The 27031-nt window shown below is 51.8% G+C and overlaps 1 protein-coding gene across 1 annotated transcript in view; it reads left to right on the top strand.

Moving 5' to 3' along the window:
- The first annotated feature begins 4574 nt into the window (after window positions 1-4574).
- Window positions 4575-27031, top strand: part of LOC121331096 (neurogenic locus notch homolog protein 2-like) — a 47390-nt gene continuing 24933 nt past the window's right edge. The window contains exons 1-2 of the mRNA XM_041278266.1: window positions 4575-5052; window positions 18848-18929. Coding sequence (XP_041134200.1) covers window positions 4986-5052; window positions 18848-18929 — 149 coding nt within the window. The 5' untranslated portion in view covers window positions 4575-4985. The remainder of the gene's footprint in view (window positions 5053-18847; window positions 18930-27031) is intronic.

Raw genomic sequence — 27031 nt, 5'->3', positions numbered from 1 at the left:
CTGGCAGCTTCACTACTGGAGCGCACTGTTACAAACAAGAGCTCTTAAACATCACACTGGCAGCTTCACTACTGGAGTGCACTGTTAAAACAAGAGCTCTTAAACATCACACTGGCAGTTCCACTACTGGATCGCACTGTTACAAACAAGAGCTCTTAAACATCACACTGGCAGCTTCACTACTGGAGTGCACTGTTACAAACAAGAGCTCTTAAACATCACACTGGCAGCTTCACTACTGGAGCGCACTGTTACAAACAAGAGCTCTTAAACATCACACTGGCAGCTTCACTACTGGAGCGCACTGTTACAAACAAGCCCCGTCACAGTGCTGTCTTTGGGCATTGCTACAGTTATGGTTCCTTTTAAATAGCAGCAGTGACTGTGAAGATCAAAGTGCTCACGACAGGACAGTGATTTTAAAGGATTCGTATCAATCTCAGTTAAACACTCGTCTCGTTTGTGGCCTGAGCAGTGCAGAGTGCCTCAGAGTTCACAGCTTCAATGGGCTGGAGGCTCAGACTGTGACCCTGGTATCAGAGCTCCTCGCTGGGACAGCCTCTTCACAGGGAAGGCTGTCAGTGTTAAACTCCTTGGGGACGGCACAGCACCAAGCTCACGTTACTTCTTGTAATGTGAGCAGCATCCACACACGACTTCAGAGTAGAAATATGCTCTTAGAAGAATAGCACTAACAACTTCTCACAGAAAGAACAGTATTTTTACCTTAAAAACCTCACAGGCAATGACTCCTGAGAAGTAAACACCATTTGGATATCAAAGACGGCCCCCTTTTCTAATTTCTGTGCTGCTTCCTGAGAAGTAAACACTGCCAGACAATGCCATTTATAACCTCCTAATGCTGGATCAGAAGCATGTGCTTTGCATAGCAGATAGCACCACACAGACTGAACCGGTTTGCACTTTACAGATTGCACCACACAGACTGAACCGGTTTGCACTTTACAGATAGCACCACACAGACTGAACCGGTTTGCACTTTACAGATTGCACCAGCAGACTGGACCGGTTTGCACTTTACAGATAGCACCAGCAGACTGGACCGGTTTGCACTTTACAGATTGCACCACACATACTGGACAGGTTTGCACTTTACAGATTGCACCAGCAGACGGGAACGGTTTGCACTTTACAGATTGCACCACACATACTGGACAGGTTTGCACTTTACAGATTGCACCAGCAGACTGGACCGGTTTGCACTTTACAGATTGCACCAGCAGACTGAACCGGTTTGCACTTTACAGATAGCACCACGCAGACTGAACCGGTTTGCACTTTACAGATTGCACCAGCATACTGGACCGGTTTGCACTTTACAGATTGCACCACACAGACTGAACCGGTTTGCACTTTACAGATTGCACCAGCAGACTGGACCGGTTTGCACTTTACAGATTGCACCACGCAGACTGAACCGGTTTGCACTTTACAGATTGCACCAGCAGACTGGACCGGTTTGCACTTTACAGATTGCACCAGCAGACTGGACCGGTTTGCACTTTACAGATTGCACCAGCATACTGGACCGGTTTGCACTTTACAGATTGCACCAGCATACTGGACCGGTTTGCACTTTACAGATAGCACCACGCAGACTGAACCGGTTTGCACTTTACAGATTGCACCAGCATACTGGACCGGTTTGCACTTTACAGATTGCACCACACAGACTGGAACGGTTTGCACTTTACAGATTGCACCAGCAGACTGGACTGGTTTGCACTTTACAGATTGCACCAGCAGACTGGAAAGGTTTGCACTTTACAGATTGCACCACACATACTGGACAGGTTTGCACTTTACAGATTGCACCAGCAGACGGGAAAGGTTTACACTTTACAGATTGCACCAGCAGACTGGACCAGTTTGCACTTTACAGATTGCACCACGCATACTGGACAGGTTTGCATTTTACAGATTGCACAAGCAGACTGGACCGGTTTGCACTTTACAGATTGCACTATGCAGACTGGACCAGTTTGCACTTTACAGATTGCACCACGCATACTGGACAGGTTTGCACTTTGCAGATTGCACTACGCAGAGTGCCCAGATGTCTGCAGTGCTGTAGTTGAACTTTATTTGACCTTTACAGCCAGGTTTGGGCTGTCAGTTAAACAGACAGTGCTGCCCAACTGAGTCACACCATGATGAGTGATTTGGAAGAATCATCAAGTTGGGAACCACAGCACAATGGTGGCTGGATGTGAGGCAGCTATCCGCAATCTCAAACCAAGCTCTGGGTTCAGTTTGAGCCTCTGAAGAGAGCAAGTAAACACTGGTGACAGGATGTGGGCAAACCTCCTGTGCAGAGATGCCACTGCTGTTCAGGACCCTTTCAGTCCAAGCTCAATCTTAACCAGCTCCTGCACACTGAGAACTACAGAGTTAGATAGCAGCTAGGAACAAACATACAAAGCATCTTCCTTTAGTATTTACTGAATGAAAACAAATAGACGGCATTTAAGTGTAAAAATTAGTACAGTTCATTCACTGCAACACCAGCCTCGTCATTCACTGAAGTGCTTCTAATCAACTGACTTTCAGGCAGACAACACATTTCTTTTCTTCTGTTTTTTTCAAAAAGAGGAAGCAGTGGCAGCTTGCCTGCATGGCCTTGACGCAAACAAACCCGTTTCCCTTTAGTGTTTCAATATCTTTTGATTGAGCAATTAAAGCAAATGGGTTTGTACCAAAGAGCTCTGCAAATTAAAGTTTAAATGAGTTAATTTCTAGTGTAGAAACTTCCTCACACCTTGGAAAATCTTCAGGAGAGCGAGATCTAAATACATTCTCTTCAACACATTGTCTTACAGAGCTGCTCAATACAGAGCTGTTCAATACAGAGCTGTTCAATACAGAGCTGTTCAATACAGAGCTGCTCAATACAGAGCTGTTCAATACAGAGCTGTTCAATACAGAGCTGTTCAATACAGAGCTGTTCAATACAGAGCTGTTCAACACAGAACTGTTCAATACCGAGCTGTTCAATACAGAACTGTTCAATACAGAGCTGTTCAATACAGAACTGTTCAATACAGAGCTGTTCAATACAGAGCTGTTCAACACAGAGCTGCTCAACACAGAACTGTTCAATACAGAGCTGTTCAATACAGAACTGTTCAATACAGAGCTGTTCAACACAGAGCTGCTCAACACAGAACTGTTCAATACAGAGCTGTTCAATACAGAACTGTTCAATACAGAGCTGTTCAATACAGAGCTGTTCAATACAGAACTGTTCAATACAGAGCTGTTCAACACAGAGCTGCTCAATACAGAACTGTTCAATACAGAGCTGTTCAACACAGAGCTGCTCAATACAGAACTGTTCAATACAGAGCTGTTCAATACAGAGCTGCTCAATACAGAACTGTTCAATACACAGCTGTTCAACACAGAGCTGCTCAATACAGAACTGTTCAATACAGAGCTGTTCAATACAGAGCTGTTCAACACAGAACTGTTCAATACAGAACTGTTCAATACAGAGCTGTTCAATACAGAGCTGTTCAATACAGAGCTGCTCAATACAGAGCTGTTCAATACAGAGCTGTTCAATATAGAGCTGCTCAATACAGAACTGTTCAATACAGAGCTGTTCAACACAGAGCTGCTCAATACAGAACTGTTCAATATAGAGCTGCTCAATACAGAACTGTTCAATACAGAGCTGTTCAATATAGAGCTGCTCAATACAGAACTGTTCAATACACAGCTGTTCAATTTACAGAGCTGTTCAAAATAGAGCTGCTCAATACAGAACTGTTCAATACAGAACTGTTCAGTTTACTGTGCTCAGGTAAGGATGCAGGGTGTTCTGTATTGAGCCGGGCAGCGCCATTGGAATTTAGATGCGACGTTTGTCATTCTTATCTTATGGATTCAAAAATATAAAATATTATCAACCACACACACACGCGCACACGCACGCACGCACACACACGCACACACACAGACAATAAAATAAACATAAGCCATTTCATAAATATCGCACATCCAAACAATACAATTTAAAATTCAATATCATAATATTATAGAGCTTAAATGTTGCAGCCACTATACAGAAGCCTCTGTGTCTGAATCTCAGAATGGGTATTTATATAACCTAAATACAACAGCCTTTATCTAAGCGTGGACAGTGTGTAGAGTTACAGAAATCAGAGCACACTGGAAACTAAACTGTGCTGTGAGCGGTGCTTCGTATTCACTGCCTGCCCCTGTCACTTCGCTGATAGGTGCATCGATTATCAATATCCCGCATAATGAACAGCAGCTTCTCTGATTAAATAAATCAGCATCATAAATCACGCGAGCAATGCTTCAGCATCACACAGAATGATCCTGTACAGGTATTGCAAATAAATACATGTATCCTGACTGTACAGGCAATGCTGTAACACATTGTGTAAGACAATACGTGTGAGTGAATCAACACTGACAACGAATGCTTCTCGGTTTAATGGAAATATTCTATTTAAAAAAATGCAGAGCGAGGAATGGGTTAAGTTTACATCGTAGAAGTTTGAGAAGTTACAATGGAAATACCTCCGCCAGCGAGGGGAAAGAGACACGAGTGTGTAATCTGTTTTAAAATAGTCCTTGAAATGCGCTCAAACCTGCGCTTCTTTTTCCCGACACCCGGTGAGTGGTAAAGCTCACGCTGGGTAATCTGTGGTACTTTTACGGTGGTTATGTTTCTTAGTTTGAGGAGTTCGTTCCTGACTAGACGGCACACAGACCACTCCTTTGCGGAAGCACACACACTACTCCGCTCAGACAGACGGGGGAACTTTTTCAGCGCTGCTGAGAAGTGCGCTTTTTTTAGGTGCTGAAACACGATTTTTTTCGTTTTTGTAAACTTGGACTCGGCATTTGCGGACTTCGGTAAAGTTACCTGTTGACCAGAGGATTTATAAAAGAAGGGTCGTTATCTCTATGACGAGGATTTCAAAGAGGAGATGGGGATACCCAGGCACGATGTCGGGCAGATTTTACTGATTCTGAGCTGGGTCTGCGTCTCGGAGGGTGAGTGAAGGAATGCAGTCTGGCTGTTGTGATACGAGATTTACACACGTACAGTCACCATGATCACACACTGATTTACACAATTTAAACCAGATTACAAGGGGTTGTGAACACAAACCAGTCTTGGGTTGAACACGTTGGTAAGGATACAGTACTGTGCTAGCGCGGAACGCTCTAGTCCGTGTGTCCCGAGGCATCTTCGTCACCCAGCATGGCCCGCGTTTCGACAAGCTGTGCATTTGCACTAATGCTGGGACACTGTGCATGAACACGGCACCATCATCCACAGCAGAGACTGAGCGATCTGCGCTCGTTAGCTGCTGTGTATTTCTATGAGCATCGAAGCCGTGCCGCTTCTCCACGCAGAGGTGACTGAGAGCGACAGTACTACTAGTGTTTAGAGACTTCTAATCTAAAATGGATGCTTTAAAGTTTTTATATATTATGTATTAATGTTGGAAGCAAAGTTTAAAAAACAAAACAAAAAAAACACACCAAATATACACAAATATGACGTGGATTATCGCTCAAATACACAAACAGTGCATTTACTGTGTATACAATATTAATATTAATATAACATTAATATCGAGTAGCGTATTGATGATCATAGGCAGACAAGAATATGGCACGTTTGTACTCCATACTAATATATTGTTGTATCGCATTTTATTATTATTATTATTATTATTATTATTATTATTATTATTATTATTATTATTATTACTGAATTTTGCAATTTCGTTGTAAAGTTAAGAGGTTGTGTTTCTCAGTTTATATTAATGCGTGATGCTGTGCGGTTTTGAGTCTTGGCGCCGGGAGCGGGGCTGCGTTTGTTTGCTCTGGAATGGAATTGTGTTTTTCTAGAGCTGGTTGGTAAGAGGTCGATGAAATCTTCACATCGTGTTCTTGCTGATACCGCACTGTTTCAGTGTGAGCTCTGCGGGTAACAGCAACCCTGTCCGCGCTGTGTTCAGGGAAGTCCTCTCTGGTAGGTGTCCCCCACTGTGTTCAGGGAAGTCCTCTCTGGTAGGTGTCCCGCACTGTGTTCAGGGAAGTCCTCTCTGGTAGGTGTCCCTCGTTGTGCTCAGGGAAGTCCTCTCTGGTAGGTGTCCCGCACTGTGTTCAGGGAAGCCCTCTCTGGTAGGTGTCCCACGCTGTGCTCAGGGAAGTCCTCTCTGGTAGGTGTCCCGCACTGTGTTCAGGGAAGTCCTCTCTGGTAGGTGTCCCGCACTGTGTTCAGGGAAGTCCTCTCTGGTAGGTGTCCCTCGTTGTGCTCAGGGAAGTCCTCTCTGGTAGGTGTCCCGCACTGTGTTCAGGGAAGCCCTCTCTGGTAGGTGTCCCACGCTGTGCTCAGGGAAGTCCTCTCTGGTAGGTGTCCCGCACTGTGCTCAGGGAAGTCCTCTCTGGTAGGTGTCCCGCGCTGTGCTCAGGGAAGTCCTCTCTGGTAGGTGTCCCGCGTTGTGCTCAGGGAAGTCCTCTCTGGTAGGTGTCCCGCGCTGTGTTCAGGGAAGTCCTCTCTGGTAGGTGTCCCGCGCTGTGTTCAGGGAAGCCCTCTCTGGTAGGTGTCCCACGCTGTGCTCAGGGAAGTCCTCTCTGGTAGGTGTCCCGCACTGTGCTCAGGGAAGTCCTCTCTGGTAGGTGTCCCGCGCTGTGCTCAGGGAAGTCCTCTCTGGTAGGTGTCCCGCGCTGTGCTCAGGGAAGCCCTCTCTGGTAGGTGTCCCAGGCTGGTCCCGCGCTGTGCTCAGGGAAGTCCTCTCTGGTAGGTGTCCCGCGTTGTGCTCAGGGAAGTCCTCTCTGGTAGGTGTCCCGCGCTGTGCTCAGGGAAGTCCTCTCTGGTAGGTGTCCCGCGCTGTGCTCAGGGAAGTCCTCTCTGGTAGGTGTCCCGCGCTGTGCTCAGGGAAGTCCTCTCTGGTAGGTGTCCCGCGCTGTGCTCAGGGAAGTCCTCTCTGGCAGGTGTCCCACCCCTGTCCCGCGCTGTGCTCAGGGAAGTCCTCTCTGGTAGGTGTCCCACCCCTGTCCCCTGGCTCAGGGAAGTCCTCTCTGGTAGGTGTCCCACAGCACACGTTCAGTATGGAGGGATAGCGAGGGAGACGCAGCAGGCTTCTCCTGGTTTGATTCGACAATTTATCCAGGGTGGAATTCAGAGTAGGGTTTCTGCAGACCGCCTACGTTGCTTAGTGAAGGCATTAGAAGAGCATTAAGTATAACGAAATAAAAGGGGTTCCCAGGCTGACCCAGTTGAGCCGGGGCTGGGTGCATGCATTTCTCGTGTTTCGGGTAATTCATTTACTTGCCCCGAGCGAACTATGAGCACAGGAATGTGACGCAACTCCCTTCTCCCTCAGCGCTGCAAGCATACCAGAGCTGTGCTGTTTGTCTTTCTTTCCCACCCGAGGTATCTATTGCCCGTAGTGTCGTGGGCTTGTGGAAGCTTCTAAACTGTGCAGAGTTCAGTACCTTTTCAAAGATTATTGTTCAATATAAACAGGTTTGGAAATGTTTGAGAATAATCTCCTGAGAATATAACATGCAATATTACAATAAGTGTCCTGTCACAATCTCCTGAGAATGTGACCTGCATGTTTCAATGTGTCCTGTCACAATCTCCTGAGGATATAACATGCAGTATTTCAATGTGTCCTCTCCTTGGCTTGCGAACGCAGCTCATAGCTGGGGAGTGACAGAGCCCCTAGCTTGTGGAATCACCCTTTTAAAATCTTCCCTGTAAAAGCACAGCAACGTATAATAAAGCTTAACACATGTGAACAATAGGGAGCGATTGTAAATCATATTAAAAATCATGCAAACCCGCGTAAACAATGGGAAATGCACAGCCCAGCCGTGGGAAAAGCGATGGAAACCTGCAAACATACCGTGGAGCTGACAAAGCACAGCAAGAAATGAGCCAGCATGGAGCAGAGTAGGGTTGTATTTATTGCCAGTAATATGACTCTAAATAGGTCACTGACTGGCCAGCAGATCAGTATTAACTTTGCCTTATTGAGCATGCCCCTCACTGCACGGAAAAGAACAGAGAAATATCTGTTTGATGTGAAGCGGAGAGGAGAGCAATGCACTGGGGCACCCAGGACCTCAGCTGTGGAAATGTAAGAGATCTGGGATTCAGAACTGTACAGCGGGGCTAGGAAGTGAAGCAGAGCTGTACTGCATCACAAAACAACTGTGTCTATTGCAAAGATGCTCTTTATAAACGATCGCCAGCATTCCCTGCTGTGACACGAGACTGAGATAAAGCTACGGCCAGAAGGTTTGCAGCACATAGAATTGTAGGGTTGAGACTTAACTAAAAACAAAGAAAACACAGAAACAGGATTTAGATCTTTTCTTTAACATCATGTCAAATCAAAGTGTATTTATATCATGCCCTTCATACAGGTTTCTCTCAAAGCACTTCACAGGAAAAAATAGTCCAATTTATAAAAACAAACAAACATGTCAGATGAAAAAAGTTTAAGAAATATATCACATAAACACCAGTAACTAAATAAAATATGCAATGCAGGTAAAATACAAACAGATACAACAATACAAACTAAAACAGATATATACATGCATATACATGTTAGAAACATGCCAGCTCAAACAAATATGTTTTTATGTGGTTTTAAAAACAGATTGAGTCTCAGCTTCCCTCACGTTCTGGCAGCTCACTCCAAAGTTTCGGGGCTCTAGAACAAAAAGCCCTTCCTCCCCATTGCACTTTATTTTGGGGATTATCAGCAATCCCATATTCAGGGATCGAAGGTTACGAGTGGGGGTGTATGGGGTAAGCACTTCTCCTGAACAGGTTGGTGCCAAGTTGTTTAGGGCCTTATAAGTTAGTAACAGTATTTTCAAATCAGCTCTGAAGTTTAAAGGAAGCCAGCACTGTGGTGATTTGTTCCCTTTGGTTTTAATCAAGATTCTAGCAGCAGCATTTTGAACCAGTTGCAAACGAGACAATAAACATTTTGGGATGCCAGAAAATAAAACATTGCAATATCAATTCTGGAGGATACAAAGGCATGTACTAGTCTTTCAGCGTGAGATGGAGAGATTATAGGTCTACGTTTTGCAATATTTCTTAACTGATAAAAAGATGGCTTTGTAATCTCTTTGATATGTTTCTCAAATAAGAGTAGGGTCGAAGATCACACCTGCATTTCTCGTAGTGCAGGTTCTGAAGGTAGTCTGCTGAAATCCAGACTAAGTGATTCAGGCTGATCTAGCTGGTTTGATGAACCCACTGACAAAACCTCTGTTTTATCTCCATTCAGCATTAAGACATTTTCCAGCCCTTAAGTGGCATTATTAATTATTAATTAATTAATTAATTTTTAGCGAAATGTTTCCAACCTTAGCTAGTAGAATTAACATCCAGCTCATCGACAGTTTGAGAGTGCAAAGGGGATAAAGAGCCAAGAGCCTCTGAACACTTTAACCTAGGTGAGGGTTAAGTTCCTGAGTTGTAAGCGTGTGTGCCTCTTTATAAGTACTGGCACATTAACCTCAAACATAACAGCAAACTGATCTGAAATGGTAAGATTAGAAATTATAAAGTCCTTAGCATTTAGGCCATGATAAATGACTAAATCTGTGTCCATGATTATGAGTAATGAAGAATTCTATCGTAGTTGGAAAGATAGAAAATCACCAAATTCAGATAGAAATATAATCAAAGAATCTACAAAATGTCATTGCAAGTCTACAGGAAGTCATAGTAGCAGCACAGTTTGATTTTGAAATGTCACATTTCACAATTGTCAGTTTATGGAAGTGGTGTGCAATTCAATTAATTCAATATGTAAATGTAACATTATTCAGCAGCTTTCAGTCGACTTTATGAGTTTCATTTTACAGGGTGATGCAGAACTCTGTACACTACACTGCTGAAGGTGTTTATCCTCATAGATTAAGCGGTACCTTTACATGAATGCTGATGAACTTGTATAAATGTGAAGTTTAGGGACTCTGACATCCAACAGTTAGTAACTGCACTGCGCTCTCTCAGGACTGCACCGCGCTCTCTCAGGACTGCACCGCGCTCTCTCAGGACTGCACCGCGCTCTCTCAGGACTGCACCGCGCTCTCTCAGGACTGCACCACCACCGCGCTCTCTCAGGACTGCACCGCGCTCTCTCAGGACTGCACCAGGGCCACCGCGCTCTCTCAGGACTGCACCAGGACCACCGCGCTCTCTCAGGACTGCACTGCGCTCTCTCAGGACTGCACCGCGCTCTCTCAGGACTGCACCGCGCTCTCTCAGGACTGCACCGCGCTCTCTCAGGACTGCACCGCGCTCTCTCAGGACTGCACCACCACCGCGCTCCCTCAGGACTGCACCGCGCTCTCTCAGGCCTGCACCACCACCGCGCTCTCTCAGGACTGCACCGCGCTCTCTCAGGACTGCACCACCACCGCGCTCCCTCAGGACTGCACCGCGCTCTCTCAGGACTGCACCACCACCGCGCTCCCTCAGGACTGCACCGCGCTCTCTCAGGACTGCACCACCACCGCAGGACTGCACCGCGCTCTCTCAGGACTGCACCGCCACTGCGCTCCCTCAGGACTGCACCGCGCTCTCTCAGGACTGCACCGCGCTCTCTCAGGACTGCACCACCACCGCGCTCTCTCAGGACTGCACCGCGCTCTCTCAGGACTGCACCACCACCGCGCTCTCTCAGGACTGCACCGCGCTCTCTCAGGACTGCACTCAGGACTGCACCGCGCTCTCTCAGGACTGCACCGCCACTGCGCTCTCTCAGGACTGCACCGCGCTCTCTCAGGACTGCACCACCACCGCGCTCCCTCAGGACTGCACCGCGCTCTCTCAGGACTGCACCACCACCGCGCTCCCTCAGGACTGCACCGCGCTCTCTCAGGACTGCACCACCACCGCGCTCTCTCAGGACTGCACCGCGCTCTCTCAGGACTGCACCGCCAGCGCTCTTCTGCGACCGCGCTGCACCAGGCTGCAACCGAGAGTCTCATCTGACGTGACACCGCGCCTCTCAGGACGCGACCTCTCTCTCAGTTACTGCACTGCCACCAAATCGCTCGTCTCCCATCAGGAACTGCACCGCGCTCTCTCCAGGACTGCACGCGCTGCCTCCATCAGGACTGCACGCTCTGCCTGCACCGCGACTGACGCCTCTCTCTCAGGACTGCACACCACCCGCTCTCAGGTACTGCACCTCTTGCGCTTCTCTCAGGACTGCACCGCGCTCTCTCAGGACTGCACTGCCACCGCGCTCCCTCAGGACTGCACCGCCACCGCGCTCTCTCAGGACTGCACTGCCACCGCGCTCTCTCAGGACTGCACTGCCACTGCGCTCTCTCAGGACTGCACTGTGCTCTCTCAGGACTCACTCAGGACTCTCAGGACTGCACCGCGCTCTCTCAGGACTGCACCGCGCTCTCTCAGGACTGCACCGCCACCTGCTCTCCTCAGCACTGCACCGCGCTCTCTCAGGACTGCACCGCCACGCGCTCTCTCAGGACTGCCACCGCGCTCTCTCAGGACTGCACCGCCGCTCCCTCAGGACTGCACTGCCACCGCGCTCCCTCAGGACTGCACCGCCACCGCGCTCTCTCAGGACTGCACTGCACCGCGCTCTCTCAGGACTGCACCGCCACCGCGCTCCCTCAGGACTGCACCGCGCTCTCTCAGGACTGCACTGCCACTGCGCTCTCTCAGGACTGCACCGCGCTCAGGACTGCACCGCGCTCCCTCAGGACTGCACCGCCACCGCGCTCCCTCAGGACTGCACCCGCTCCCTCAGGACTGCACTGCCACTGCGCTCCCTCAGGACTGCACCGCGCTCTCTCAGGACTGCACCGCCACCGCGCTCTCTCAGGACTGCACCGCGCTCCCTCAGGACTGCACTGCCACTGCGCTCTCTCAGGACTGCACCGCGCTCTCTCAGGACTGCACTGCGCTCTCTCAGGACTGCACCGCGCTCTCTCAGGACTGCACCGCGCTCTCTCAGGCACCGCGCTCCCTCAGGACTGCACCGCCACCGCGCTCCCTCAGGACTGCACTGCCACTGCGCTCCCTCAGGACTGCACCGCGCTCCCTCAGGACTGCACTGCCACTGCGCTCTCTCAGGACTGCACCGCGCTCTCTCAGGACTGCACCGCCACCGCGCTCTCTCAGGACTGCACCGCGCTCTCTCAGGACTGCACACTGCGCTCCCTCAGGACTGCACCGCGCTCTCTCAGGACTGCACCGCCACCGCGCTCTCTCAGGACTGCACCGCGCTCTCTCAGGACTGCACCGCCACTGCGCTCCCTCAGGACTGCACCGCGCTCTCTCAGGACTGCACCGCCACTGCGCTCTCTCAGGACTGCACCGCGCTCTCTCAGGACTGCACTGCCACCGCGCTCCCTCAGGACTGCACCGCGCTCCCTCAGGACTGCACCGCCACTGCGCTCTCTCAGGACTGCACCGCGCTCTCTCAGGACTGCACCGCCACCGCGCTCCCTCAGGACTGCACCGCGCTCTCTCAGGACTGCACTGCCACCGCGCTCCCTCAGGACTGCACCGCGCTCTCTCAGGACTGCACCGCCACCGCGCTCCCTCAGGACTGCACCGCGCTCTCTCAGGACTGCACTGCCACTGCGCTCTCTCAGGACTGCACCGCGCTCCCTCAGGACTGCACCGCCACTGCGCTCTCTCAGGCACTGCACCGCGCTCCCTCAGGACTGCACCGCGCTCTCTCAGGACTGCACCGCGCTCCCTCAGGACTGCACCGCCACTGCGCTCTCTCAGGACTGCACTGCCACCGCGCTCCCTCAGGACTGCACCGCCACTGCGCTCTCTCAGGACTGCACTGCCACCGCGCTCTCTCAGGACTGCACCGCGCTCCCTCAGGACTGCACCGCCACTGCGCTCTCTCAGGACTGCACCGCGCTCTCTCAGGACTGCACCGCGCTCTCTCAGGACTGCACTGCCACCGCGCTCTCTCAGGACTGCACCGCGCTCCCTCAGGACTGCACTGCCACCGCGCTCCCTCAGGACTGCACCGCGCTCCCTCAGGACTGCACCGCCACTGCGCTCTCTCAGGACTGCACCGCGCTCCCTCAGGACTGCACCGCGCTCTCTCAGGACTGCACCGCGCTCCCTCAGGACTGCACCGCGCTCCCTCAGGACTGCACCGCGCTCCCTCAGGACTGCACTGCTCACTGCTCTCCTCTCAGGACTGCACCGCGCTCCCTCAGGACTGCACTGCCACCGCGCTCCCTCAGGACTGCACCGCGCTCCCTCAGGACTGCACCGCGCTCTCTCAGGACTGCACCGCTCTCTCAGGACTGCACTGCGCTCTCTCAGGACTGCACCGCCACCGCGCTCCCTCAGGACTGCACCGCGCTCTCTCAGGACTGCACTGCCACCGCGCTCCCTCAGGACTGCACCGCGCTCTCTCAGGACTGCACTGCCACCGCGCTCCCTCAGGACTGCACCGCCACCGCGCTCCCTCAGGACTGCACCGCGCTCCCTCAGGACTGCACTGCTGCACCAGGACGCTCCCTCAGGACTGCACCACCACCGCGCTCTCTCAGGACTGCACCGCCACCGCGCTCCCTCAGGACTGCACCGCGCTCCCTCAGGACTGCACCGCGCTCCCTCAGGACTGCACCGCCACCGCGCTCTCTCAGGCCTGCACCGCGCTCCCTCAGGACTGCACCGCCGCTCTCTCAGGACTGCACTGCCACTGCGCTCTCTCAGGACTGCACTGCCACTGCGCTCCCTCAGGACTGCACCGCCACCGCGCTCCCTCAGGACTGCACACGCGCTCCCTCAGGACTGCACCGCGCTCTCTCAGGACTGCACCGCCACCGCGCTCCCTCAGGACTGCACCGCGCTCCCTCAGGACTGCACCGCCACCGCGCTCCCTCAGGACTGCACCGCCACCGCGCTCCCTCAGGACAGCACCGCGCTCCCTCAGGACTGCACCGCGCTCCCTCAGGACTGCACCGCGCTCCCTCAGGACTGCACTGCCACCGCGCTCCCTCAGGACTGCACCTCAGGACTGCACTGCCACCCTCAGGACTCAGGACTGCACTGCGCTCTCTCAGGACTGCACCGCGCTCCCTCAGGACTGCACCGCGCACCCGCAGGACAGGACTGCACCGCGCTCCCTCAGGACTGCACCGCCACCGCGCTCTCTCAGGACTGCACCGCGCTCCCTCAGGACTGCACCGCCACCGCGCTCCCTCAGGACTGCACCGCGCTCCCTCAGGACTGCACCGCGCTCTCTCAGGACTGCACCGCCACCGCGCTCCCTCAGGACTGCACCGCGCTCCCTCAGGACTGCACCGCCACCGCGCTCTCTCAGGACTGCACCGCGCTCCCTCAGGACTGCACCGCCACCGCGCTCCCTCAGGACTGCACCACCACCGCGCTCTCTCAGGACTGCACCGCGCTCCCTCAGGACTGCACCGCCACCGCGCTCTCTCAGGACTGCACCGCGCTCTCGCAGGCCTGCACCTGCATCTGGCTGGTGATGTCATGGCTGGCTGCCTGGAAGGTAGGGGAGGGAAGTGAATCATTTTTAATGAAATCCTGATGGCCTCTGCTCTGCTCCTCTCCCATTCTCTAACTCATCACACATTTACATCCAGTTTTACACTTGCGTTTCATGAAATATTTCTTGTGTTTTACTATCCCTCTGCCCTCGCTTTGATGACTATTATTATTATTTAGTCATTTAGCAGACACTTTTACCCAAAGCCACTTACAGAGACTTGGGGGTGAATCACAACAGATTAATTTACAAAAGGACCTCGGTTTTACGTCTCATCAAAAGGACAGAGCACAAGGAGATGAAGTGACTTGCTCACGGTCACACACAGTGAGTCAGTGGCTGAGCTGGGATTGAACCTGGAACCTACTGGTAGCAAGCCCCTATCTGTCACCATTGGACCACCCTGCTAGCGCCCCCAGCTGGTCGCAGTGACTGGTGACTGGTGACTGTTATTGTGTGGCAGTGTGCTGCAGTGCAGGAGGGCTGGGCGCCGTGCAGATAGACTTGGTGACTGTGTGGCAGTGTGCTGCAGTGCAGGAGGGCTGGACGCTGTGCAGATAGACTTGGTGACTGTGTGGCAGTGTGCTGCAGTGTACGAGGGCTGGACGCTGTGCAGGAAGACTTGGTGACTGTGTGGCAGTGTGCTGCAGTGCAGGAGGGCTGCGCGTTGTGCAGATAGACTTGGTGACTGTGTGGCAGTGTGCTGCAGTGCAGGAGGGCTGGGCGCTGTGCAGATAGACTTGGTGACTGTGTGGCAGTGTGCTGCAGTGCAGGAGGGCTGGACGCTGTGCAGATAGACTTGGTGACTGTGTGGCAGTGTGCTGCAGTGTAGGAGGGCTGGACGCTGTGCAGATAGACTTGGTGACTGTGTGGCAGTGTGCTGCAGTGCAGGAGGGCTGGGCGCTGTGCAGATAGACTTGGTGACTGTGTGGCAGTGTGCTGCAGTGTAGGAGGGCTGGACGCTGTGCAGATAGACTTGGTGACTGTGTGGCAGTGTGCTGCAGTGCAGGAGGGCTGGGCGCTGTGCAGATAGACTTGGTGACTGTGTGGCAGTGTGCTGCAGTGCAGGAGGGCTGGACGCTGTGCAGATAGACTTGGTGACTGTGTGGCAGTGTGCTGCAGTGTAGGAGGGCTGGGCGCTGTGCAGATAGACTTGGTGACTGTGTGGCAGTGTGCTGCAGTGCAGGAGGGCTGGACGCTGTGCAGATAGACTTGGTGACTGTGTGGCAGTGTGCTGCAGTGTAGGAGGGCTGGACGCTGTGCAGATAGACTTGGTGACTGTGTGGCAGTGTGCTGCAGTGCAGGAGGGCTGGACGCTGTGCAGATAGACTTGGTGACTGTGTGGCAGTGTGCTGCAGTGTAGGAGGGCTGGACGCTGTGCAGATAGACTTGGTGACTGTGTGGCAGTGTGCTGCAGTGTAGGAGGGCTGGACGCTGTGCAGATAGGCTTGGTGACTGTGTGGCAGTGTGCTGCAGTGTAGGAGGGCTGGACGCTGTGCAGATAGACTTGGTGACTGTGTGGCAGTGTGCTGCAGTGTAGGAGGGCTGGACGCTGTGCAGATAGGCTTGGTGACTGTGTGGCAGTGTGCTGCAGTGCAGGAGGGCTGGACGCTGTGCAGATAGACTTGGTGACTGTGTGGCAGTGTGCTGCAGTGTAGGAGGGCTGGACGCTGTGCAGATAGGCTTGGTGACTGTGTGGCAGTGTGCTGCAGTGTAGGAGGGCTGGACGCTGTGCAGATAGACTTGGTGACTGTGTGGCAGTGTGCTGCAGTGTAGGAGGGCTGGACGCTGTGCAGATAGACTTGGTGACTGTGTGGCAGTGTGCTGCAGTGTAGGAGGGCTGGACGCTGTGCAGATAGACTTGGTGACTGTGTGGCAGTGTGCTGCAGTGCAGGAGGGCTGGACGCTGTGCAGATAGACTTGGTGACTCTGTCTCTACTGCAAGCACACCTGTGTTTGGAGGTGACATCACAGGGTGAGCTCACAGCTTGGCAGCCTGGCTGCTATTGTCCTGTTTGGACTGAAGGCAGATCAAGAATTAAAACGGAAAATAACAATACCATCACTAGGCAATATGATGAGCTTCAGTATCAAAACAAAGAAGAACCCTAAACCAGGATTAGAGATTAGTAAGAGGAGTAAGCAAGTAACCACAACCTGCGTCTGAGAGCCTGTACAGAGTGGCATTGTCACCCGCAGTTAGAAGAAGGCTGCTCTCTCAGCACAGTGTACAGGAGCCCAATTGGGAGGGGCTCTGGAGTCACAATTAATTTTAATTGCAGTCCTAGAGCCACAATAGCGTGTATAAAGTGAATCCGCAGCTTCTGAATACATCCCACAAGGGCAGCTTATTCAGAGAACTCAGGAAAGAGTTAGGGTTCGGCTCTGTGGAACAGCACTGCAGTCTGTGCTCAGGGTTGGGCTCTGTGGAACAGCACTGCAGTCTGTGCTCAGGGTTCGGCTCTGTGGAACAGCACTGCAGTCTGTGCTCAGGGTTCGGCTCTGTGGAACAGCACTGCAGTCTGTGCTCAGGGTTCGGCTCTGTGGAACAGCACTGCAGTCTGTGCTCAGGGTTCGGCTCTGTGTAGGCTCTGTGTGGAACAGCACTGCAGTCTGTGCTCAGGGTTCGGCTCTGTGGAACAGCACTGCAGTCTGTGCTCAGGGTTTGGCTCTGTGTGGAACAGCACTGCAGTCTGTGCTCAGGGTTCGGCTCTGTGGAACAGCACTGCAGTCTGTGCTCAGGGTTTGGCTCTGTGTGGAACAGCACTGCAGTCTGTGCTCAGGGTTAGGCTCTGTGTGGAACAGCACTGCAGTCTGTGCTCAGGGTTAGGCTCTGTGTGGGACAGCACTGTGTGGAACAGCACTGCAGTCTGTGCTCAGGGTTAGGGAATGGTTAGCTAACTGTTTTGCTGTTCCTCTCTGGACCTCACCTGGGCTGGGTAACTGGATGATAGAAGGATGGAGCGAGTCCCCAAATCCACCACACTCGCTTTCTGACTAGCTATGAAGGAGGGGCTGTTATGAAGCAGTGCTGTGCAGCAACCGTTTTGAAATTGATGACATTTGCACATTACTGCACATCCTCTTGGGTGTGGTTTGCAAACCCTCAAACCCGCATACAGTTTCTGTTCTGGAACCGGGCATCTTACTGGAGTGTGATGTTAATGCAGCGGGGTGTTGGGGAGGGGTGTGTGCAGGAAGCAGGCAATTCTCTTCCTGTCTGCCACGCGCTACACTCAGACTGAAAGAACACTTCATACAGAGCCTGTGATGTCACCCACAGCCCGGCACAGTCCACTCCTCCGAGGCGGGGGGTGATCATGTCACGCACAGCCCGGCACAGTCCATTCCTCCGAGGCGGGGGTGATGATGTCACCCGCAGCCTGGCACAGTCCACTCCTCCGAGGCGGTGGGGTGAGGGCTGAGCAGCGAGCATGCTGGGCAGGCAAAGAGCTGCCTCTGCTTGCACTGTATTGCTACAAAGAATTCACGGCACTCCACATTGTGGAAGGATGTTCATTAAGAGTTCACATACCACACAGTTCACTGTAGGAATCACAGCAGCTCCTTCCTAGAGATTAGTATCTGCAACAGAGCTCACTGTCTGAGGTTCAGGAGGGCTCTGACTGTAAGATAATCCCCAGAAAGATTTGCTTACAAAATACTGCAGACTCTCACTTGTGCAGTATTTACTATTTGATTTTGTCTTGCAAAAGTGTGCAGCAGGAGCTGAAGTGATTGTTGTTTCAATATTGTGAGCATGCTCACTGTTTCCTGTGTTCTCACTGAGGGCAATACAAGCGAGTGAATTGCAGGACACTGCTGGTGACATGGATTGGGATCTCTTGTGAAGAGCCCATCATGCATTGCTGACAGTGCAATCATCCCTCACTGCTGCTTTTGCATCACATGCAGCCTCACAGGGGCAGGGCTCTCCTCTCCCTACAAAGGGTTGCTAATAAAACATGTGAGTCCAAGCAGCTCCGAGTTCTGCAGTCTAATTAGACTGTGCTGAAATCTCCAAGGTGACTCAATCACAGAACAATTGGGCTCTTTTTCTGAGCTCATAACCCCTGTCTTAAAACAGCTAATCTCCAGGGTTTGTAAGAACGTTTTTCTCTCAAAGCACCACAGATTAACCTTTTTGTGGCTGTACTGATACACACATACACACACATGTACACACACACACACACACACTCATGCACCTTGTTGCACTGTGCTGTATGTGCTGCATGTCTGAAGTCTCATTGTTGTGTTTCTTTCAGCTCTGCAATGTCGAGGAGTGAAGGAGCCCTGTATCAATGATGGGAAATGCATTCCCTACAACAACGGCACTGGATACTGCAAGTAAGACCCCTCTTGTGAATTCAGAGTTGCTTGGAACTGTACTGTAGCATTGTCAGAAAGCAAGCATGCTGTAAACAAGCTGTGACTTGTAGAGTGGAACCCGAGACTCCATGTGCGCTGAGATTCACTCCCCATTGCAGCTGGCTTGTGTGCTGTGCCCGCTCTGCATTTACTGTACACCTGAGCTCCATCACACCAAAGGCTTAGCGTGGCTCAGCGGGACGCTACTGTAGAGTCAGCCTGCAGGACGGGTTTGACTTTTAGTGCCAGACTGAGAGCCACCCCAGGCAGTTTGTCATTGCGAGGAAGGGAGAGTGAAAGCTGGAAGAACATTAAGCCGCTGCTGGGAGCATTGCTTCAGATGAAGAAGCTGTTAGACCGGTGCCACAGCCCCGGAGCTCTCGAAGCTGCTGGGTGTGGAGCCGGGATTAGGGCACGTTTGGTGTTAGTCATTAATATTAATGTGCCCTGGCTGTGAGAAGTGTCTCAGTGTATGAATTGGGAGTGGCTGGATAGTCACACTGCAGTGGCAGCAAGGGGGAGGCTCCCTGCTACGGGAGTGTAGGGGCCCGTTGCACAGCAACGATCGTTGTGCAATACAGGAGATTCAGTCAATCAGTCCAGTCCTGCGCGCTGCCTGTTCTGGTGTAAATACAAGGGCTTGTACACTTACTGAGGGTCTGGCGTTCTCATCACGCCTCGCATGACAGGTGCATGGCAGCAAGCTCCCGATTCTCAGGGTTTGAATCAGTGTGCGGATCAGAGACTTTCTTCTGTGGCATCCCACTCCTTCGAGCTCTGCGTTTGTTATGAGCTTTTGTTCACTAACTGTGTCTGCAAATGTTCACATTGATGATCCTGCTAGATCTGTTACTTTCTCTTTCCTCCTCTGTCTCTCAGATTAGGCTGCTCTGTATTGAGCCCTCACATTATGAAACACTCAGTCCTGTAGTTCTCGTAGGATTTCGTTCAGAACAGGGGAGAACGCTGACAGCTGTATCTGTTTGAAATGCTCGAGCAGAAGGACCGGAAACTCACATTTTGATCAGGATTTTTACTTCTTGAAGATGGTTTGACATGTATAGTGAATATATGTGGGATCTGTGCTGGAGTATTCCACGCATGCTTTTGGCTGGGAAGGGTGTTTGTGGTTTATTCAGCCCTTGCTGTGTGCAGTGCGCTGCGTTCTTATCGAGTGTTCTGTGAAAGCTGTGGCAGCAACCTGAGAAGCCTCTCTGTGCTGCTCAAGGGTGAGCTCATGGGAAGCCCCTGGCAGGGGAAAGGGTTTGAATCACAGGGCGGATTCATTCACAGCTCTGTACTGTGTTAGGGTTAGGGTCAGGGTTAGGTTTAGGGTTAGGGTTAGTCTCTCTCCCCCTCTCTCTCTCTCCCCCTGTCTCTGATGAGCTCAGTACGACAAGATCAACTGTATTGATTGCAATAAACAGAGCTGACATTGGCGGTTTGTTGATCGTTACAAAAAGCTCTCTTCCAATAACATGCTCATCGGAGTGCAGTCTCAAAGGCTTGTACAGCCCTTGCGTTTCTCCCATTTTAATTGTAAAAATGTAAATCTGCCTTTATAAGATATGTTAGATCTGTTAACTGCTGCTGTCATACCAGAAGCTACCTGGCCCTTGTAACTGTACTGGAGTGGTGAGACCGGGAGAAGTGATGGCTTCCTCTTTAAACTCAGTCTACACTGTGCCTGCCTGCCTGCCTCCCTGCCTCCCTGCCTCCCTGCCTGTCTCCATCCCTCCCTGCCTGCTTGCCTGCCTCCCTGCCTGCCTGTCTCCATCCCTCCCTGCCTGCCTGCCTGCCTGCCTGCCTCCCTCCCTCCCTGCCTGCCTGCCTGTCTCCCTGCCTCCCTGCCTGCCTGCCTGTCTCCCTCCCTCCCTGCCTGCCTCCCTGCCTGCCTCCCTCCCTCCCTGCCTGCCTGCCTGCCTGCCTGCCTGTCTCCCTCCCTGCCTGCCTGCCTGCCTCCCTGCCTGCCTGCCTGCGTGCCTCCCTCCCTCCCTCCCTGCCTGCCTGCCTGCCTGCCTGCCTGCCTCCCTGTCTGCCTCCCGGCCTGCCTGCCTCCCTGCCTGCCTGCCTGCCTCCCTCCCTGCCTGCCTCCCTGCCTGCCTGCCTGCCTGCCTGCCTGCCTCCCTGCCTGCCTCCCTGCCTGCCTCCCTGCCTGCCTGCCTGCCTGCCTGCCTCCCTGCCTGCCTGCCTGCCTGCCCGAGCTCCTCTGTTTGTTTAAGACGTTCCTGTGAAATGTGGGAGATTGCTGTGACGTGTGGCCTGGCATGTTTGATGAGTGACACCCAGCTGTGTGCCAAACCCCCCTCCTCACTCAGTCAGGCCAGGGGGAGGCACAGTGACACACATTCAAAATGAAGATCCATTCCACAATGAGGGGATGCATTCTGTAGCAATACAGAAAACTTTAGCAGCAACAGGGGATCAAAACAGAGATAAAATCGAGCAGAAGGTGGCCAGTGGCTTTGGTCCCATGTTTCCAGTGGAATGAAGCCTCCTGGATGTGTATCAGTGTGCTCTGGTTCCAGTGACACTGCAGCAGATGTTTGAGACGGGCTCTGTGTAGTTATTGTATCTGTTGAAAAGCCCCTGCAGGTCCATGGGAGCTGCTGGAGTGAGTTCTGATTCATTTCCTTCACTGCGCTCTAGGCTGGGCTGGAGAGCTGCTCAAGATTACATTTGATTGTGACGATGGGCTGGGTAGTGATACTGGAGGGAGAGACGCTGGGCTGGGTAGTGATACAGGAGGGAGAGACGCTGGGCTGGGCAGTGATACAGGAGGGAGAGACGCTGGGCTGGGTAGTGATACAGGAGGGAGAGACGCTGGGCTGGGTAGTGATACAGGAGGGAGAGACGCTGGGCTGGGCAGTGATACAGGAGGGAGAGACGCTGGGCTGGGTAGTGATACAGGAGGGAGAGACGCTGGGCTGGGTAGTGATACAGGAGGGAGAGACGCTGGGCTGGGCAGTGATACAGGAGGGAGAGACTCTGGGCTGGGCAGTGATACAGGAGGGAGAGACGCTGGGCTGGGCAGTGATACAGGAGGGAGAGACGCTGGGCTGGGCAGTGATACAGGAGGGAGAGACTCTGGACTGGGCAGTGATACAGGAGGGAGAGACGCTGGACTGGGCAGTGATACAGGAGGGAGAGACGCTGGGCTGGGCAGTGATACAGGAGGGAGAGACGCTGGGCTGGGCAGTGATACAGGAGGGAGAGACGCTGGGCTGGGCAGTGATACAGGAGGGAGAGACGCTGGGCTGGGCAGTGATACAGGAGGGAGAGACGCTGGGCTGGGCAGTGATACAGGAGGGAGAGACGCTGGGCTGGGCAGTGATACAGGAGGGAGAGACGCTGGGCTGGGTATTCTACAACGAGGACCATCTGTATAGACGGGATGGACTGCATTTAAATAACAAGGGAACTAGTCTACTCGGAGAAAAGATCCTCGAGCAGGTTCGGAAGCATTTAAACTAGAAAGGAAGGGGGGAGAAATCAAAAGGTATTGACAGTGTCGACCCAAGGGACTTTTTCAGCCTGAAAAAAGAAACAAGGACCAGGGGTCACAAATGGAGTTTAGAAAAAGGGGCATTCAGAACAGAAAATAGGAGACACTTTTTTACACAGAGAATTGTGAGGGTCTGGAATCAACTCCCCAGTAATGTTGTTGAAGCTGACACCCTGGGATCCTTCAAGAAGCTGCTTGATGAGATTTTGGGATCAATAAGCTAATAACAACCAAACGAACAAGATGGGCCGAATGGTCTCCTCTCGTTTGTAAACTTTCTTATGTTCTTATGTTCTTATACAGGAGGGAGAGACGCTGGGCAGTGATACAGGAGGGAGAGACGCTGGGCTGGGCAGTAATACAGGAGGGAGAGACGCTGGGCAGTGATACAGGAGGGAGAGACGCTGGGCTGGGCAGTGTACAGGAGGGAGGGAGAGTTAGCACTGCAACACCTCAGATACTGTAAGGGAGAGAGTCTCTCTCAGTGTATCACTAGCTCCTTCTTTTCTTACAGTAACCTTCTACCCTCCCTTTACTTTGGATTGCTTCTTCTCTCCCTCTCTCCGAGAATGTCAGCGAGTCTTGTTGGGGTCTTTGACTGCGGTAATTAAGACAAGCTGAAGACACTGTTTCGAGGGAGGAGGGATTCTAAAAATAGAATGTAGAGTGTAGAACTGCCACCACAAGCAGGACTTTCCGATGGGAAAGTGGACACAGATCCAGAGGATGGGAGCAACAAACCACAAGTAAAGGGAACTACAAATCCCAGAATGCAACTCAAGTTGTAGCTTTAAAAAAAAACTGCTACTGCAGTGAACGTAGTATATGTACACTGCTATAGAGAACATCACACAGCATTCACACTGCCATAGAGAACACCACACAGCATTCACACTGCCATAGAGAACATCACACAGCATTCACACTGCCATAGAGAACACCACACAGCATTCACACTGCCATAGAGAACATCACACAGCATTCACACTGCCATAGAGGACACCACACAGCATTCACACTGCCATAGAGAACACCACACAGCATTCACACTGCCATAGAGAACACCACACAGCATTCACACTGCCATAGAGAACACCACACAGCATTCACACTGCCATAGAGAACATCACACAGCATTCGCACTGCCATAGAGAACATCACACAGCATTCACACTGCCATAGAGAACACCACACAGCATTCACACTGCCATAGAGAACATCACACAGCATTCACACTGCCATAGAGAACATCACACAGCATTCACACTGCCATAGAGAACATCACACAGCATTCACACTGCCATAGAGAACATCACACAGCATTCACACTGCCATAGAGAACATCACACAGCATTCACACTGCCATAGAGAACATCACACAGCATTCACACTGCCATAGAGAACATCACACAGCATTCACACTGCCATAGAGAACATCACACAGCATTCACACTGCCATAGAGAACATCACACAGCATTCACACTGCCATAGAGAACATCACACAGCATTCACACTGCCATAGAGAACACCACACAGCATTCACACTGCCATAGAGAACATCACACAGCATTCACACTGCCATAGAGAACACCACACAGCATTCACACTGCCATAGAGAACATCACACAGCATTCACACTGCCATAGAGAACATCACACAGCATTCACACTGCCATAGAGAACATCACACAGCATTCACACTGCCATAGAGAACATCACACAGCATTCACACTGCCATAGAGAACACCACACAGCATTCACACTGCCATAGAGAACACCACACAGCATTCACACTGCCATAGAGAACACCACACAGCATTCACACTGCCATAGAGAACACCACACAGCATTCACACTGCCATAGAGAACACCACACAGCATTCACACTGCCATAGAGAACACCACACAGCATTCACACTGCCATAGAGAACACCACACAGCATTCACACTGCCATAGAGAACACCACACAGCATTCACACTGCCATAGAGAACATCACACAGCATTCACACTGCCATAGAGAACATCACACAGCATTCACACTGCCATAGGGGACACCACACAGCATTCACACTGCCATAGAGAACATCACACAGCATTCGCACTGCCATAGAGAACATCACACAGCATTCGCACTGCCATAGAGAACACCACACAGCATTCACACTGCCATAGAGAACACCACACAGCATTCACACTGCCATAGAGAACATTACACAGCATCCACACTGCCATAGAGAACATCACACAGCATTCACACTGCCATACAGAACATCACACAGCATTCACACTGCCATAGAGAACATCACACAGCATTCAGGTGTCAGTGTGTGTGTGTGTGGGGGGGGGTGTGACAGTATGTGAGAGAGAGAGAGAGAGAGAGAGAGAGTTTTAATAGAACCCAGCTGCAGGAAACAAAGGAATGGATTGCAGAGTTCAGAATCCACTCTCCTCAGTCTGAAGGGCACCTTGCTGCTGTTTGAAGTGGCTTTCCAGATTGTTATCCAGCCTTATCAGTTTATGGATAATGGTTGTGCAGCTTGCCAGGTCTGAATGGGGGACACTGCTGTGGATAGAAGGATTTACCTGGTATTAATGGCCACTTTCATTTATTTGAGTTTCTTGAGAGGGCGGGTGAAGCACAAGTGATATGAGAGTGTTAATAATTGGCATGAGGTATTTTGAATTGGTCACAGTGTGTGCCATTGCACATGGAGCTCTGGATACAGAGCGGTCCAGTGAAACCAGAGACTCAGCACAGATGCACACGGAGTGAAACCAGCAGAGACACAGCACAGTTCTGCCTCCTCCCTGCGTTATAAGACATGGACGCACAGGGAGTGAAACCAGCAGAGACACAGCACAGTCCTGCCTCCTCCCTGCGTTATAAGACATGGACGCACAGGGAGTGAAACCAGCAGAGACACAGCACAGTCCTGCCTCCTCCCTGCGTTATAAGACATGGACGCACAGGGCTTGCTAGGAAGGGGAAAGGCAGTGACGCGCTGGAGAAAGGCAGGCTCTGATTTAAAGGAGTTCTTTAGTTCATGACGATGGTTAACATTGTCACCTCCCATTACCTGGCTGTGCCGGTTTGAGTTCCAGAGCCGCGCCCCTGTATTCAGGTGTGAAGCGCTGCTACAATGGGTTGTGCGTGCGAGCAGGTGGCATGCGAGAGCCTGGCTCTCCGCCCAGCGTCCCGGGACCATGGCAGAGTGGGGCTGCTTTGTGCCCAGGTGATCTGGTTTCTGGATAGGGGAAGGGTTAGCAGCCTCCCCCGAGTCGCACACTGACTCAGAACAGTAGAAAGACAGAAGGCACAGGTGGATTGCGATTGTGGTTTGAATGAGTTCTGTGCACACTGTGGGGCACCAGGCCCTGCTTTCACTGGGAACTCAAACCCCTCTTCAATCCACTTCTGTTTGTGGTGCTTTAATAAAGTCAGGAAGCCACTGCTGGCCCCAGTGTGCAACTCGAGACAAGCAACATTCACATGCTGGTTCACCTGAAACTGTGTGCTTTGTGCTGAGCTGTTTGTAGAGATGAAGGAATCCTTTCTCTTAACCCTAACCATCATACCCCTGTCTACAGCAGCACAGGCTGTAGAGGAGACCTTCCCTGTTAACAGTATTAAGAGACAAGAATCCTCGCTGAATGAAACAATTACAAGAACAGAAACAACTAGCATACAGCAGCCATGATCATCCCTTCTTTATCTCCAGCCCTTAGCCTGGAACACATTCTCTATTGCAGACTGCAAAGGGCAACGTCCCCTGAAAGATCTCATCAGCTAGGCTCTGGCACGCACAGGATATCCGTGCCCCTGACTCGCTGCCTGACGCTTCCAGTGTGACTGTGGGCTTTGTGCTACATGCATTGAGCCTTTTCCAGGTCATGGACAGCACAGCCGTGTGAATCCAGCACTGGGTTGGGTTATATGTATTAAGTGCTGTATTGGGTAGGGTATGTATCTCTATTGGGTAAGGCAGTGAACTTTATAATATTGAGTAGGAAATTTTGACTGGGTAGGGTAGTGTCTGTGTTGGTAGAGTAGTGTCCAATTGGTAGGGTAGTGTCTGTCTATTGGTATACACTGGATAATGACAGTGAGTGTGTCTCTACACTGTGACTGGTTAATGACAGTGACTGTGTTCTGAACAATGCAGACTTCCCTTTAGCAGTTAATAAAAAAGGAAAATCTTCTAAAAGGAAGGAAAAGCACAAGATCTTTAACCCCTCTGTGACCATGCCATGAACTATGACAATGAAAAAAAAGTTAGAAGAATAACAAAAGCTAGTTTTTGTTTTAAACCCAGTGTCTGCCTGCCTGCCTGCCTGTCTCTCTCCCTCCCTCCCTCCCTGCCTGCCTGCCTGCCTGCCTGCCTGTCTGTCTCCCTCCCTCCCTACCTGCCTGCCTGCCTGCCTGTCTGTCTGCCTCCCTGCCTGCCTGTACAGCACGTCATTGTCGCTGCCTGCAGGACTGGCCCCGATTCCCCAGGGTCCTGCTGGAGCCGCCATGTGTACAGTATTACAGGAGAGAGTTCACAGTGCAGATCCAGATACCACAGGGGGGCTGG

The sequence above is a fragment of the Polyodon spathula genome, chromosome 18, assembly GCF_017654505.1.
Source record: "Polyodon spathula isolate WHYD16114869_AA chromosome 18, ASM1765450v1, whole genome shotgun sequence".
Taxonomy (NCBI): domain Eukaryota; kingdom Metazoa; phylum Chordata; class Actinopteri; order Acipenseriformes; family Polyodontidae; genus Polyodon; species Polyodon spathula.
Note: the sequence above shows the minus strand (reverse complement) of the source record. Positions and strands in the feature narration are given on the sequence as shown.